At 40.1% G+C, this 17,022-nt stretch overlaps 1 protein-coding gene across 15 annotated transcripts in view; it reads right to left on the minus strand.

Moving 5' to 3' along the window:
• Positions 1-17,022, minus strand: part of FUT8 (fucosyltransferase 8) — a 452,301-nt gene that overhangs the window by 13,416 nt on the left and 421,863 nt on the right. For all 15 annotated transcript variants that reach the window (XM_088839526.1, XM_055437108.2, XM_055437112.2 and 12 more), the window contains 2 exons: positions 14,838-15,014; positions 2,421-2,571 (listed from right to left, as the gene is read on the minus strand). In XM_088839526.1, coding sequence (XP_088695652.1) covers positions 2,421-2,571; positions 14,838-15,014 — 328 coding nt within the window. The remainder of the gene's footprint in view (positions 1-2,420; positions 2,572-14,837; positions 15,015-17,022) is intronic.

Consider the following 17,022-nt stretch of genomic DNA (forward strand, 5'->3'; position numbering starts at 1 on the left):
GTCTTTCTGGATCTGAGGTCTGAAGAACACGCTGAGGTTGACATTATGCATAAAATAGAACAAAAAAGTATGAACAATATGCTCTTCAAATCTGGACAGGTTTCCATTATTATGAAGTAACAGAGCTCCTGACTTTTGGGTCAAAAGAGTTGTGAGGCTATAAGGATCAAAAATTCTACAGCACCATCACTGAAAAGGAAAAAAAAATTTTTTTTTTTTTTCCCCAGAATGAACCTAATGGCCTAATTAAGGAGAGCTGGAAGAAAGGAAGCAAAACACAGAGCACTTACAAGTCTCACTGTCTACCTGTATCTAAGATTTGCCAATGTTTAGACATGCTTATATTTAATTTTGAGTGTGTGTGTGTATGTGTTCAGTTGCTCAGTGTGTTAAACTCTTTGCGACCCCATGGGATTATCTAGGCAAAGATAAACTCCTCTGTCCATGGGGTTATCTAGGCAAAAATACTGGAGTAGGTTGCCATTTCCTCCTTCGGGGGGTCTTTCCCATCCAGGTATTGAACTGGCATCTCCTGCATCAGCAGGTGGATTCTTTTACCACTGAGCCACCTGGAAAACCCTTTATTTAATTTTAGAGCTTTATAATTAGAGCAGTGGTTCTCATAAGGACCATTTTGCGCTCCCACTTCCCCCACCTGGGACATTTGGCAATGGTCTGGAAACATTGTTGACAGTTACAGCTTGAGATGGGTCTACTGGCCAAGGATGCTGCTAACCATGCTATAGTGCACAATACAATGGCCGACAACAACTTATCCAGCCCCCAAAGTCAATGGCGCCAGATTGAGAAACCCTGGACTGAAGGAACAGACTTTAGGCCTAAAATTTATGCCTAAGGAGGAGGTGGTGCATCTGGAAATTCTTGATTCAATCGCTCTAACAACAACTATTCGAAAATGTGTTATTTGCACCTGTTGGTCACACAGGCACACAGCCAGATTATCAACAGCAGTTGAGAGGGACTGCTACTGCTGCTGCTGCTAAGTCACTTCAGTCGTGTCCGACTCTGTGTGACCCCATAGATGGAAGCCCACCAGGCTCCCCCGTCCCTGGGATTCTCCAGGCAAGAACACTGGAGTGGGTTGCCATTTCCTTCTCCAATGTGTGGAAATGAAAAGTGAAAGTGAAGTCGCTCAGTCTTGTCCGACCCTTAGCAACCCCATGGACTGCAGCCTACCAGGGTAAGAATAGAAAAGGGACCTTCTCAACAATAGGATCCTAACCCCACTTAGGGAGAAATATCAGCTATGGATGCCTTCATGTTTCGCTTCTGATGAGGACTGCTGCTTTGTGACTCCTGTTTTGGGTAGCTGTCTTTGAGTCTTAAGTTGTAGACTTATTCCACACTGAAGGAACTCATACAGCCTTTGTTGGGCTAAGTATCTTTCCAACAATCATAACACCACACCATTGTGATAAAGTGCATTGTCACATAAGAAAAACTGGCTATTTTCTTTATACTCTCTGCAGTATATTCCCATGTAAATGATGTGACTTTCCTTTTCATGTTTTCTTTTCTCTGCTTCTTCAAGCTTTCAGGCATATATTTATCTTACATGGTTTATATTTCTTGATAATTATTCTCTAGTTATTTCATGTGAATATTTTTCTCACTAGATTCTGGAGCAGGCTAAGATCTGTATCTTCAATCCCATGAAATTCCCTCTACCCCAGCATAAATCTGAGCACAAACAACCATTTAATAGCTTGTTGAATAAACTAACCAATAATATGCACATAAATAGGAGAGCTGAATAAAATCCACAACAAATATTTCTATGTTGATATGCCACCGGGCAAATAATAAGGCTGATTGGACACTCATAAAAACACATACACCAAACCAATAACATATAATTTTCTGTAACAGTTAAAGAATGATTATAATATGGTATTGCTTAAATATATTGTACTGTTTCTTGCTAGGTAGAAATGTAAAAGGACTTGAAAAGGAATTACATTTCCTCTTTCTTATTTTCTACAAAGCAATGAAGTAAGGCAAAATGCTGAGCATTTAAGTCTCTCAGTATCTGCACTGATGTGTAGAAATGGATGGATTCTGGTTACATATTGATTGTATGCAAAATCAGAAAGTATTAAGTAAACGTACTTGCTGTTTCTGTTAAATGCTGTGAATAAGCCAAATACTTTACAACAACCCCAGTAGCTGGCTTCATTAGAGATGTATTCAACAATTGCCTGCAAACAACTAAATGTTCAATGTAATCAAAAAGCTATGCTTTCTGGAATCTTCTCATCTTTTCACAAAAGAGATCATTTCCCAATATTAAAACACTGCACTATCATGTTAGAATCATGATAACTAACATTTTTAAAAAAGATCCAAGAACTTCCTGACCTAATATAACCACAGAGTATTGACCATTTAAAAATGCTTACCTGGGATGAAAAAGTACACACCAGGAAGTCTGCCTGGGAGAGAAAGTGTATATCCAGGATCACACCTCGAAGTGAATTTTCTGTGTATCGATTATGCAGTCCAGCTGACCAAGAGATAGAGTTATCACTAATAAATTCATAATTGGGGTACCTGGAAAAAGAAACAAGATCACTGAAATCATAGGATTCTATCAAGAAGTAGTATCCTATCAACAGGAGGTGGACTTCCTTAACACGGGTGTGCCTCTCTTTCCAACAGTAGGGAGAGCTTTAACTCTGGCACTCAATAGAGGAGCTGACAAAGCATCTTTGTATCCACTGATGGGGCAGGAATCATTCTGGGGTGTCCTGTATGTTAAAAGTTATTGGCATGTCATATAAAGTACACATATGCATCAGAATGTCCCTTTTAGTTCATGAAATAATTGAACACAGAAAGCTCTTTCTTTTTAATGGGTGACCTTGAAGAGCCTTTTCAACCTGCTTTCCTTTTTTTTTTCACATCGACACATTTTCATTTAATGGATTCTTCTCCCACTTTTATCCTTAAACTATCCTTTGCATCTTTTTTAAAGTGCAATGTATGCATTGTCTTTTTCTTCCAGTTTTATTGATATATAATTGACATACAGTACCATATAAGTGTAAGGCACAATGAACTGACTTACATACATCACGAAATGGTTATCACAATGAGTTCAGTCACTATCCCTTATCTCCTAAAGAGACAACATTTTTTAAAAAGGAAAAAAAAAATTTTTTTTCCTTGTGATGAAAACTCTCGGGAAATAATGTCTTAACTTTCAATTGCTGTGGCAATTAAATACTATGTTGAATAAAAGTGGTGAGAGTGGCCATCTTTGTCTTCTTCCTGATCTTAGAGGAAAAAATTTCTGCTTTTCACTGCTGAATATTATGCTAGCTGTAGGACTGTCACATATTACAGCCTTTGTTATGTTGAGGTACATTTCTTTTATACCCACTTAGAGTTTTATTTAAATAAATGTAGAATTTTGTCAAATGCTTTTTCTGCACCTATTGAGATGATCATATGATTTTTATCCTTTGTTTTGTTAATGTGGTGTGTTGCACTGATGGATTTGCAAATATTGAACTATCCTTGTATCCAGACGATCATGGTGTTTGATCCTTTTAATGTATTGTTGGATTCAGCTTGCTAACATTCTGTTAAGGGTTTTTTAATCTTATCAATGATATTGGTCTGTAAGTTTCAATTTTTGTGGCATCTTCATCTGATTTTTGAATCAGGGTGACCTTTGCCTTGTAGAATGACTTCAGAAGTCTTCATTCTTCAATTTTTTGAAAGTACACATTAATTCTTCTTTAAATATTTCATAAAATTCAGCCACGGGGCCATCTGGTCCTGGACTTTTGTTTGTTGGAAGTTTTTTTGATAAATCTTGATTCAGTTCCATTACTGGTAATTGATTTGTTCATATTTTCTATTTCTTCCTAATTTAGTCTTGGAAAACCAAAAATTTCTAGGAATTTATCCATTTCTTCTAGGTTGTCCATTTATTCACATATAGTTGTTTGCAGTAATCTCTTCTGATCCTTTGATTTCTGTGGTGTTGGTGTGGATAGACTGCTCATCTATGTTTTGCTTAGTTCTTTTGGGATTTGTTCGTCTGAAACACATTATTTGTCACTTCATTTTTGCTTAATTCTCTGTGTTTATTTTTATATATTAGGCAGGCCAGTTATGTTTTCTGTTCTTGGAGAAGTAGCTTATGTAGGAGATGTCCTATGGGGTCCAGCTACATACTCCCCTCTGGTCAACAGAGGTTGTATGTGGGCTGAGGGGGCACTTCAGTTGTGGTGGGGCCAACTACTGTGGGCAGACTGGGACAGAAGGCTAGCTCTCAGCTTGGTTGGCTGTCATGTCCTGGCTTATGCTGGGGGCTGCTGGCGGCTGGGTCCTGACACAGCTGGCTACATGGTCTGAGGAACCCTAAGGCTGGTGCCAGCCCACTGCCGGATGGGCTGGGTTCTGGTGCTCCTGACTGCGGTCTGCAGGTCCTAAGGCTGGTCTGGTCTTGTTGATGGGCAATGCTAGGTCCCAGCACAGCTGGCTTTGGGGCCTGGGGATCCCAGTACTGGAAGCAATCACCTCAGTTCAGTTCAGTCACTTAGTCGTGTCTGACTCTTTGCGACCCCATGAATCACAGCACGCCAGGCCTCCCTGTCCATCACCAACTCCCAGAATTCACTCAAACTCATGTCCATCGAGTCGGTGATGCCATCCAGCCATCTCATTCTCGGTCGTCCCCTTCTCCTCCTGCCCCCAATCCCTCGCAGCATCAAAGTCTTTTCCAGTGAGTCAACTCGTCGCATGAGGTGGCCAAATGATTGGAATTTCAGCTTCAGCATCAGTCCTTCCAATGAATACCCAGGACTCATCTCCTTTAGAATGGACTGGTTGGATCTCCTTGCAGTCCAAGGGACTCTCAAGAGTCTTCTCCAACACCACAGTTCAAAAACATCAATCATTTGGCGATCAGCTTTCTTCACAGTCCAACTCTCACATCCATACATGACCACTGGAGAAACCACAGCCTTGACTAGACGGACCTTTGTTGGCAAAGTAATGTCTCTGCTTTTTAATATGCTATCTAGGTTGGTCATAACTTTCCTTCCAAGGAGTAAGTGTCTTTTAATTTCATGGCTGCAGTCAGCATCCACAGTGATTTTGGAGTCCCAAAAATAAAGTCTGACACTGTTTCCACTGTTTCCCCATCTATTTCCCATGAAGTGATGGGACCAGATGCCATGATCTTCGCTTTCTGAATGTTGAGCTTTAAGCCAACTTTTTCACTCTCCTCTTTTACCTTCATTAAGAGGCCTTTTAGTTCCTCTTCACTTTCTGCTATAAGGGTGGTGTCATCTGCATATCTGAGGTTATTGATATTTCTCCCAGCAATCTTGATTCCAGCTTGTGCTTCTTCCAGCCCAGCGTTCCTCATGATGTACTCTGCATATAAGTTAAATAAGCAGGGTGACAATATACAGCCTTGATGTACTCCTTTTCCTATTTGGAACCAGTCTGTTGTTCCATGTCCAGTTCTAACTGTTGCTTCCTGACCTGCATACAGGTTTCTCAAGAGGCAGGTCAGGTGGTCTGGTATTCCCGTCTCTTTCAGAATTCTCCACAGTTTATTGTGATTCACACAGTCAAAGGTTTTGGCATAGTCAATGAAGCAGAAATAGACGTTTTTCTGGAACTCTCTTGCTTTCTCCATGATCCACTGGATGTTGGCAATTGGATCTCTGCTGCCTCTGCCTTTTCTAAAACCTGCTTGAACATCTGGGAGTTCACGGTTCACATATTGCTGAAGCCTGGCTTGGAGAATTTTGAGCATGACTTTACTAGCGTGTGAGATGAGTGCAATTGTGCGGTAGTTTGAGCATTCTTTGGCATTCCCTTTCTTTGGGATTGGAATGAAGACTGACCTTTTCCAGTCCTGTGGCCACTGCTGAGTTTTCCAAATTTGCTGGCATATTGAGTGCAGCACTTTCACAGCATCATCTTTCAGGATTTGAAATAGCTCCACTGGAATTCCATCACCTCCACTAGCTTTGTTCGTAGTGATGCTTTCTAAGGCCCACTTGACTTCACATTCCAAGATGTCTGGCTCTAGGTGAGTGATCACACCATCGTTATTATCTTGGTCGTGAAGATCTTTTTTGTACAGTTCTTCTGTGTATTCTTGCCACCTCTTCTTAATATCTTCTGCTTCTGTTAGGTCCATACCATTTCTGTCCTTTATCGAGCCCATCTTTGCATGAAATGTTCCCTTGCTGCTGCTGCTAAGTCACTTCAGTCGTGTCCGACTCTGTGTGACCCCATAGATGGAAGCCCACCAGGCTCCCCCGTCCCTGGGATTCTCCAAGCAAGAACACTGGAGTGGGTTGCCATTTCCTTCTCCAATGTGTGAAAGTGAAAAGTGAAAGTGAAGTCGCTCAGTCGTGTCCGACCCTTAGCGACCCCACGGACTGCAACCAGGCTGCTCCATCTATGGGATTTTCTAGGCAAGAGTACTGGAGTGGCTTGCCATTGCCTTCTCCTAATGTTCCCTTGGTTATCTCTAATTTTCTTGAAGAGATCTCTTGTTTTTCCTATTCTGTTGTTTTCATCTATTTCTTTGCATTGATCGCTGAGGAAGGCTTTCTTATCTCTCCTTGCTATTCTTTGGAACTCTGCATTCAGATGTTTATATCTTTCTTTTCTCCTTTGCTTTTCGCTTCTCTTTTCACAGCTATTTGTAAGGCCTCCTCAGACAGCCATTTTGCTTTTTTGCATTTCTTTTCCATGGGGATGGTCTTGGTCCCTTGTCTCCTGTACAATGTCATGAACCTCCACCCATAGTTCATCAGGAACTCTATCAGATCTAGTCCCTTAAATCTATTTCTCACTTCCACTGTACAATCATAAGAGATTTGATTTAAGTCATATCTGAATGGTCTAGTGGTTTTCCCTACTTTCTTCAGTTTAAGTCTGAATTTGGCAATAAGGATTTCATGATGTGAGCCACAGTCAGCTCCCAGTCTTGTTTTTGCTAACTGTATAGAGCTTCTCCATCTTTGGCTGCAAGGAATATAATCAATCTGATTTTGGTGTTGATCACCTGGTGATGTACATGTATAGAGTCTTCTCTTGTGTTGTTGAAAGAAGAAGCTTCGCAGAAGGGACGCTGGCAAAGAGTGTGCAGAAGTGACGCTGGTTCCGCGACCGACCACGTGCAAAAGCATGGCTGAGAGGAGCTACCCCCCATCAGAGGCCAGGGGTGGCGGCCAAGAGGAGCTACCCCTCGCCCGAGGTCAGGGCCGGCGGCCGAGAGGAGCTACCCCACGCCTGAGGTCTGGGCTGGTGGCCGAGAGGAGCTACCCCATGTCCAAGTGGCAGTGGCTGCGCGGGTGCAGGAGGGCCGAGAGGACCTACTCCATGTTCAAGGTCAGGAGGGGCAGCCGTGAGGAGATAGATACCCCTCGTCCAATGTAAGTTGCAGCAGCTGCGCTTTGATGGAGCAGCTGTGAAGAGATACCCCACGACCAAGGTAAGAGAAACCCAAATAAGACGGTAGATATTGCGAGAGGGCATCAGAGGGTGAACACACTGAAATCATAATCACAGAAAACTAGTCAATCTGATCACATGGACCGCAACTTTGTCTAACTCAATGAAACTAAGCCATGCCGTGTGGGGCCACCCAAGACGGGCGGGTCATGGTGGAGAGGTCTGACAGAATGTGGCAATCACCTAGTGGGCACATAATCCCCAGTGCTAATAGGCTAGATGGAGGACTCAAAAATGGAGCTTGCTAGCATCAGGGGCTCTGCCGTAGAATGAGCTCCCTCCCCACTGCCTGTGGCCAGGGTCTGTAACATCAGGGGGAGTCCCAGTTGCCTTCTGCCTCTCTTCTGCCTGCTTTCAAATTTGGCTATTGAGCTTTTCCCTTAGAATATAAATATCATGATTAAATCTCATTTAAATTTTTAGTTTAGAATTTGTGATACTTCAGACTTGTCTTCTTTAACTTCCATATGTAGGTCTGGCACGCATGCATGCTCAGTCACTTCAGTTGTGTCCGACTCTTTGCAACCCCAGGGACTCTAGTCCGCCAGGTTCCTCTGTCCATGGATTTCCCAGGCAAGAATACTGGAGTAGATAGCCATTTCCTCCCCAACCCAGGGATCAATTCCGTGTCTCGGGAATTGCATGTAGATTCTTTACTGCCAAGTCACTGGTGAAGCCCTAATCCCCATTAGCACCATCTTAACAAATAATGGTGATAAAGAAACCATTTTAATAAATTTATGTTAGTAAATTCCATGTAGGTGTCCAGCAACTAATATTGTGGCAGTCCTGAGAGGATATGTGTTAAAAAAAATTGAAATAGGATGTCTTTAAAAAGTCTACCATACATTCAAATGATTCTACTCTGAATTAGAGGTTTAATTAGAGTGAATAAATTTTCTCAGTACATGTAATAGATCAGAGTTAAGTTGTAAACTTTGAGAAGTTACATGCAAAAGGGATAATCATTGTACTTACTTTATATAATTTTTAAATAATTAAGTACTGTAAACGGTTTAGAAGAGTACCTGGTATACAGTCAATGCTCAATAAATTTAGCTAATCAACTAGCTGTGACTGTCAAACATTCTTTCTTCAGATATCCACTTGGTTTTATCTCTTACTTCCTCCTTGTATCTCTGCTCAAATGCTAGCTCTTAGTGAGGAGTTTGGCAAACCTTAACCCTTCTACTTGTTTAATTTTTCTCCATGGCTCTTATTATCACTGGACATAATATTTATTTACAGTTTATTTTGGGCTTCCCTGGTGGCTCAGTGGTAAAGAACCTGCCTGCTAAGCAGGAGATCTGGGTTCAATCCCTGGGTCAGGAAGATCCCTTGGAGAAGGAAATGGCAACCCACTCCAGTATTTTTGCTTGGAGAATCCCACGGACAGGGGAGGCTGGCAGGCTACAGTCCATGGGTTCACAGAAGAGTCAGACATGACTTAGCAACTAAATAACAACTGTTTACAGTCTGCATTCATTCCCACCTCCGCTGCCGCCGCCGCCAAGTCACCTCAGTAGTGTCCAACTCTGTGTGACCCCATAGACGGCAGCCGACTAGGCTCCGCCGTCCCCGGGATTCTCCAGGCAAGAACACTGGAGTGGGCTGCCATTTCCTTCTCCAATGTGTGAAAGTGAAAACTGAAAGTGTAGTCGCTTAGTCGTGTCCGACTAGTAGCGACCCCATGGACTGCAGCCCACCAGGCTCCCCCGTCCATGCGATTCTCCAGGCAAGAGTACTGGAGTGGCTTGCCATTGCTGCTGTCCCTTAGAATGTAAACTCTATAAAAAGAGAGGTATTTCTTCTGCTCTGTTTACTCTGTTATTCTCAACACCTAAAAGTGAATCTAGAATGTAACAGAAGATCAATAAATATTTGTTGAATGAACAACAGTTCCTATTCGTAAGCCCTGAGACAGCAAGCATCAGTTTACATGGCTTTTTCCACACAGTATTTCCCAAAGGTTAGAACTATACCTTATTTTCCTCTGCATCACAGCATCTAGAACTCCACATAAAGTCACAGTGATAAACACATGAACAAGAGAGTGCTACCCACGACTGGGACGTTTTCCTAATTCCCTAACAGCTGCTTCAGATTTCTCTTCATTCCACAGCCTCCAAGGAGTTTTCTCTCACTGCCTCTAATAATGACTGGAAGAAAAAGTCTCTGAGCACTGTTTCAGACTGGTATTCAGTGATCAGATCTGTTTGGCCTCATTATTTTTGACATTTTGCCCTCCCAGCTCTGAATCAGGGAGATGAAGGAAATGTCACATTTGTTCTATAAAGAAAACAACCAAAGAGACTTTTAATGTGATTCCTGTGAAGATGCATATATCCAGGTATGGGGCAAAAACAGAAACAAATAAATATGAAAAGGCTGGAGGGTGAAGGAGGAGGGAAATTGTTAAAACACACCAGTACAGATTGTTTCCTAAAGACTAACTCTGTCAGCATGGTATGGGTACTCAGTGGAACAAACAGAGTGATCCTTTTATTGAGAAGTGACACCAACATTATGCCCTTCCGAACTTAAAGGCCTCTTCCTGGCACCAAACCAAAAGGGCACCTAAGTTCCTCAGGCCTTATCTCTATATGCAAAAGAGCTTGATGAAGGATACTAAGTGCTGAAAGAAACAGAAACAATGGAAATAATGAAGGAAGGAGATTCTGTACTTCCAACAATGAACATGGAAAACTCCACACAAACATGCTTCTTTCTTGTCTTATGCCCACAAGTACACAGCAGAAGAAGTCTTCCACTGTGAGGTTGCAGAGACTGGCAATGATTTAAAAAAGTATCTTTTCTTCTTCCATGTTGTAAACATTTATTTTTTATATCACCCACAAAGAACTAACTTGAAATTAAAAATAGTATCAAATTTTCTTTAGTGAAGTCTTCCTTCAGACTGAGGGAAAGACTACTCTTGACTTCACTACCTAGTATACAACTCCTTCAGGACAAGTACTAATATATGATGACACTGTGATTAAAGGTTACATGTATACTGCCTATCAGTTAGACAGATACTCCCTGAGAGGAGAAGCTACATATTATTTTTGGTTTCTTTGTGTATTCCTAATGTGAGGAATGCCAGGCTGGACGAAGGTGCAAACTGGAACCAAGACTGCCGGGAGAAATATCAATAATCTCAGATCTGCAGATGACACCACCCTTATGGCAGAAAGTGAAGAGGAACTAAAGAACCTCTTGATGCAAGTGAAAGAGGAGTGAAAAAGTTGGCTTAAAACTCAACATTCAGAAAAAAGGAGATCATGGCATCCGGTCCCATCATTTCATTGCAAATAGATGGGGAAACAATGGAAACAGTGACAGATTTCATTTTCTTGGGCTCCAAAATCACTGCAGATGGTGATTGCAGCCATGAAATTAAAAGACACTTACTCCTTGGAAGAAAAGCTATGACCAACTTAGACAGCATATTAAAAAGAAGAGATCACTTTGCCAACAAAGGTCCATCTAGTCAAAGCTATGGTTGTTCCAGTGGTCATATACGGATGTGAGAGTTGGACTATAAAGAAAGCTGAGCGGCAAAGAACTGATGCTTTTGTACTGTGGTGCTGGAGAAGACTCTTGAGAGTCCCTTGGACTGCAAGGAGGTCCAACCAGTCCATCCTAAAGGAAATCAGTACTGAATATGCACTGGAAGGACTGATGCTGAAGCTGAAACTCCAATACTTTGGCTACCTGACTCACTGGAAAAGACCTTGATGCTGGGAAGGAGGAGAAGGGGACAACAGAGGATGAGATGGTTGGATGGCATCACAGATTCGATGGACATGAGTTTGAGCAAGCTCGGGGAGTTGGTGATGGACAGGGAAGCCTGGCATGCTGCAGTGCATGGGGTGCAAACAGTCGGACACGACTGAGCGACCGAACTGAACTGAAATGAATGCCCTGTAACTGTGTCTAGTAAATAGTATGTAGTTTGATAAAATAGCGAAGACATTTACCACTATGGCTGATTCTTCATTTGACATGGCAACCAAATGCTTTAGAAAACCTTTTTAACAGATTTCTCTTGCTTCTATTCATTTAAATAAACTAAATTTTAGGAAGAGCTCATCCAGCATTTTTCATAAAGAGCAAAATAAATATGTAAATATTTTATCTGAGAGATTTTTAATGGCTTATTTTTTTCTCCTGTTTCACTCCTACCCTCAGTCTCCATTATCTCAGAATACAATATTGGATAGACAATTTTAACAGTTCTTATTTCTTTGACTGCCAAAGATTTTTAGATTTAAACACTCTAATACTGAATTACCTGAGGAGATCTCCATGTTAGCAATAGCTGTCATGGTCACTGGGATGCTGGTGCTAAAATCTTGTGAATGAAAGAGAAACCTGAGGTGTAATATAAGCAACAAAGCATTAACTACCGGAGTCACAAACTAATCTTGACCCCTTTTACAAAGAATAAGTTACTCAGAAAAAAGGTTTCTTCTCTGTATGAATCCTATGCATCACTTAAGTTTAAATTTCCATCTCTTCACCCTCTTGAGGCAGAAAAGTCTTATAATCACCTTGGATACTATATACCTTGTTGAGAAATTAATTCATGTTTTTGGTCTTCTGAAACAATAACAGAGGTTTTATGATTTGTTTAGGATCAAAACCAGTCATGAGAGGTCAAAAGAAGAGTTAATTCAGAGTGGAAAAAAACATTTAAGTAAAATAATGAAGGCGAGACACAGCATTTAAGATTCCTGAGAAAATCTTTAAATTGAGTCAGAAAAACCAAAGGATTTCCAAAGAGGAACAAATATATATAAAATGCTATTGCTACATTTCTTACAGGAATATGGAGGAAAATGCTGCCTGAACTACCATGGGGAGAGGAGTTACTAGCTACTAACCAAAAAAAAAAAAAATCAAGTGTTTCTATTCCCACAATCCAAGTAGATATACTACTGCCAACTGTACTATAAGGATTGTTTGGTGTAAGAATATCATGCTGTGCTATGGATCACAGCTGTAAAATGTTCATATTCTTTTATCTAAATACTTTCAAACCCAGAAATCTAGATTAAGGAAATCATATGGATAATTTTCAGCACACCTCATAGCACTGGAAACAACCTGTCAAATATTAGGAGGATGGTCAAGTAAGCAACGGAATTTCCATTCACTGGATATTTAATCACTAAAAAAAAAAAGAGAGACTGACAATGGCTTTTTTTAAGCAACCTGTGAGAAGGGATCTATTGCTGTATTAAGAAAAGGAAGAGTTCAAATTATATAGAATATGATCAACTATTAAAATGTATAGCTATATAAATATCTGAAGGAAATATGTTGATATTTAAATAGTTGTTATGACTGAGTAATGAGATTATGAGTAATATTTTTTCCTTGTTTGTATACTCACCAACTCCATATTTTCTAATGAACATGAACTATTTTGTTTATCAAGGGGAAAATTTATGATGCATTCAAGAACAAGTAAAAGAGTAAATAAAGTTTTAATATTTTAATATTTTTTCAACTAAGCTACAAATTCAGTTATTTTAAAATGAAGGACTAAGATGAACTATTTCTACTTTGTTTCTAATAGATCTGCATATCAAACTGGAATAGTATCTGTGGAATTTTTTTCTTATGTTTTGTGTTCAAATGTTCATTTAATCCCTAACTCTTATATAAGAATTATAAGTATAATATATAACTTGGCTTATAACTGCCTGATGAATTTCTTGCCCTTTTGGCTTGTATGTGTGTATATGTGTGTGTGAGAGAGTGTGTGTCTGTGTGTATAATCCATAGAGGGAGCCTAAAGAAAAAGCAATTTATATCAGGTTAATTTGCATTCTTATAAGGTAGAAATAGGGTTTAAAGGATTATCCAGTGATTTGTATAAATACTTGCATTATAGTATTCATTCCAGATTTGTTTTTCTTCTCAAAATTTGTTTTTCTTTGTGACATAAAAAGGATTGAGAAACAAATTAATTAAAAGTCAAATAGGTCAAATGACTAACTGCTAATAAAATGTTTTCAAAGTGACTGGACTGAAATGAAAATAACTCAGGACTTATTGAACACTTACTAGAACTAGGTACAGTTTCAAAGTGCTTATAATGTAAGGGAACCAGAAATAAGCAAGTGCTAAATACTAAGATAAATGCACTTAGGTGAGGAACACTTAGTCAAGGGTTCAGGGATGATTTCTGGAGTAGGTGGTATTACTGAAATGCAAGGAAACTAAACCTGTCAATCCTAAAGGAAATCAATCTTGATTATTCATTGGAAGGACTGATGCTGAAGTTGAAGCTCCAATACTTTGGCCACCTGATACAAAGAGCCAACTCATTGGAAAAGGCCGTCATGCTAGGAAACATTGAGGGTAGAAGGGAATGACAGAGGATGAGATAGCTGGATGGCATCACCGACTCAATGAACCTAAGTCTGAGCAAACTCTGGGAGACAGTGAAGGATAGGGAAGCCTGGCGTGCTGCAGTCCACAGGGTGGCAAAGAGTCAGACACAACTCAGTGACCGAACAACAAAAGCACTACTCATACTGTCCATTCCCCTATGAGATTAGGAATTCCTTGAGAGCAGAGAGTGTCCTGCGTATCATGGACTCCCCAGCACCTAGAACAGTGCCTGAAATACAGGCGGGAGGGCTCAGTAACGATGGTGTTGCTCAGTACAAGCTAGCAGTCCTTATTCTTTCACTGACAAAACTCCTCTTTTGATTCTCTTTTTAAAAAATATAATCTCCAAATTCCAGAAGTTTTTACAAGGTGAAAACTTGTATCTTACACATGGTTTCGGTTGCCTTTGATTCTTAGTAAAGGCTGTAACAGCAAAAGGACAAGTACGTGGTGTGCTTTAACAGTCTTTTGAATTGGTTAGTGTTATGGACTGAATGTTTGTGTCCCCCCAGAATTCACATGTGTAAGCCCTAACTCCCAATGTCAGAGATGGGGGCCTTTGGGAAATCCTTAGTGTGGGGCCCTCATGATGGAATGAGCGTCCTTACAAGAGACACCAGAAAGCTTGCCCTCTGCCTTCCAAGCACACAAAGGTCGTGTGAGTATATTACGAGATGACTGCTGCCTACAAGTCAAGAGGAAGGGTTTCAGAATGAAGTCTACACCTTGCTGGCACCATAAATATGCTTCAATCATAATAACAGTTGCATGAGCACAGAGTTGTTTGAATTTAAAACCCCTAATAATCAGTAATAACATTCAATGTAACAAGAATCACCAGTCATGGGAATTAAGGATTCATTTTGACTGAAAAGAGATGGTCTACTGTAGAATCATTAGTTCATCTAACTTACTTTGTTTTTGCCTCCTTTAATAAAGAAGGGTCATCTGTGGCCAAATAAACTCTTTTTTTATCCACTTGCATTCGGCGAGCAAGAAGCTGAAAATGTTCTTCAACATGCACCATGTATTCTTCAATGGGATGGAAGGCTGCTTCTGTTCCCACTTTGTCTGTGCGTCTGACATGAACTCTGCAGGGACAAAGAGATAAAGTAAGATTCCGCTGAAAATGCTCCAATCCACAGGGTACTTTTAGGGTATTCAGTTTAATACCTCTATTCATGGTGGCATTATGGACATTTCATTTTCTTTTAAAAAAAATTATTTGTTTTAATTGGAAGATAATTACTTTACAATATTGTGATGGTTTTTGCCATACGTCAATATAAATCAGCCCTTCTCTCACATCCCTTCCCACCCTATCCCTCCAGGGGGGTCACAGAGCACTGGCTTTGGGTGCCCTGAATCATACATCAAACTCGCACTGGTTATGTTTTACACCCAATCATCCCACCCTCTCCTCCCACTGAGTCCAAGTCTGTTCTTTATGTCTGTGTCTCCTTTGCTGCCCTGCATGTAGGATTGTCAGTACCATTTTTCTAGATTCCATATATATGTGTTAATATACAGTATTTGTTTGACTTATTTCATTCTGTATAGTAGGCTGCAGGTTCATCCACATCACAAGAACTGACTCAAATGTGTTCCTTTCTATAGCCGAATAATATTCCACTGTGTATATACACCACAACTTTATTCTGTGGATGGACATCTAGGTTGCTTCCATGTCCTAGCTATTGCAAACGGTGCTGCAGTGAACATGGGTACATGTGTCTTTTTCAATTCTGGTTTCCCTATTTGTGTACATTTAAACTAACTTTTATTTCATTTTCAACATTAGAAAAAATAGAACCAATATTAAAAAATTCAAACACATGTATTCCAAATATATTTACATATTAATACAAGTGGGATTAGAAAATAAGTCTTTGAAAAATGCTTTAAAGAGAAAGTAATTGGCAAATCAGAAGTAAATGGGAGATTCTAGAGTTAGACTGTATATAAGGCAGCAAATAACAACCAAAAACCTAGAAATAATGTTTAATATTTTTGACAATAAAGGATGCCAAGATTCACAGTTATTATTATAGAACTTTAAATATATCATTTGTAATGTTTTGATGCCAAGTTTTCTTTTTCTTCATTTTATCCTGCATCATCACTGTAACACCAGCTTGTGGAGTTTAAAGCTAAGGAAAACACAGACCTGCAAGGATACTCCCTATAGCACAATCAAGGCAAGGCAAACCTTTCAAGAGTTCTTACTATTTTAAGTTCATGGAACCATTCCAACCTTTTTTTGTTGTAGGTATAATGAATTTCCTTTCTCTGCTGTTTTACCCTACCAAATACAAGCAGATAATAATCTCATCTGTCCTATTTAAGAAAAGCTCAAGAACTGTGAAATTGTAGAACTGGGGACACAGAGTTACACTGTCTTGCACTGAATAAGGCCTCAACTTTCAACAGTATTTTAATCAAAATAAAAATAATAGTAATCATAGTTGGTTTTCATAAGTTAAAACACTCCTTACATTTGCCCTTTCTACAACCCCTCTCTTCCCAAGTTACTAAACCACTGCTCATAAAAAGAAAAGAAAAGGCAGATTTGTTTTCTTTTAGGTCATAATATATGAGCAAGTCTTAAGTCAAGCCTGGGTGTCCCTGGTGGCTCAGATGGTAAAGGATCTGCCTGCAATGAAGGAGACCCAGGTTTGATCCCTGGGTTGGGAAGATCCCCTGGAGAAAAGAATGGCAACCCACTCCAGTATTCTTGCCTGGAGAATTTTATGGACAAAGGAGCCTGGCGGGCTGTAGCCCACGAGGTCACAAAGAGTCAGGCATGACTGAGCAACTAACATTTTCACAGTAAGTCAAGCCTAGGGCCAGCCATTTATTATGAATCTGGAGTGAGGATTCAGTTTCACTGGAGTTACTCTGTCATCTTCATGGCTGTTCTTTCCTTTGCATTTCAGATGACAGTCCAGATTGAATACTAGCATATGAGCACCTATTGTATCACATCTTTTCCTTTTCACAGTCATCTTATCACTGGTTCTCTCAGGAAATTTGGAATTGTTCACTGTGCTCCGGAGATGAAATGGGACAGAAAGAACAATTCCACTGAATTTCAATGAG

This window comes from Moschus berezovskii, chromosome 9 (assembly GCF_049115385.1).
Source record: "Moschus berezovskii isolate FMDL1 chromosome 9, NW_MosBer_1.0, whole genome shotgun sequence".
Classification (NCBI taxonomy): Eukaryota; Metazoa; Chordata; class Mammalia; order Artiodactyla; family Moschidae; genus Moschus; species Moschus berezovskii.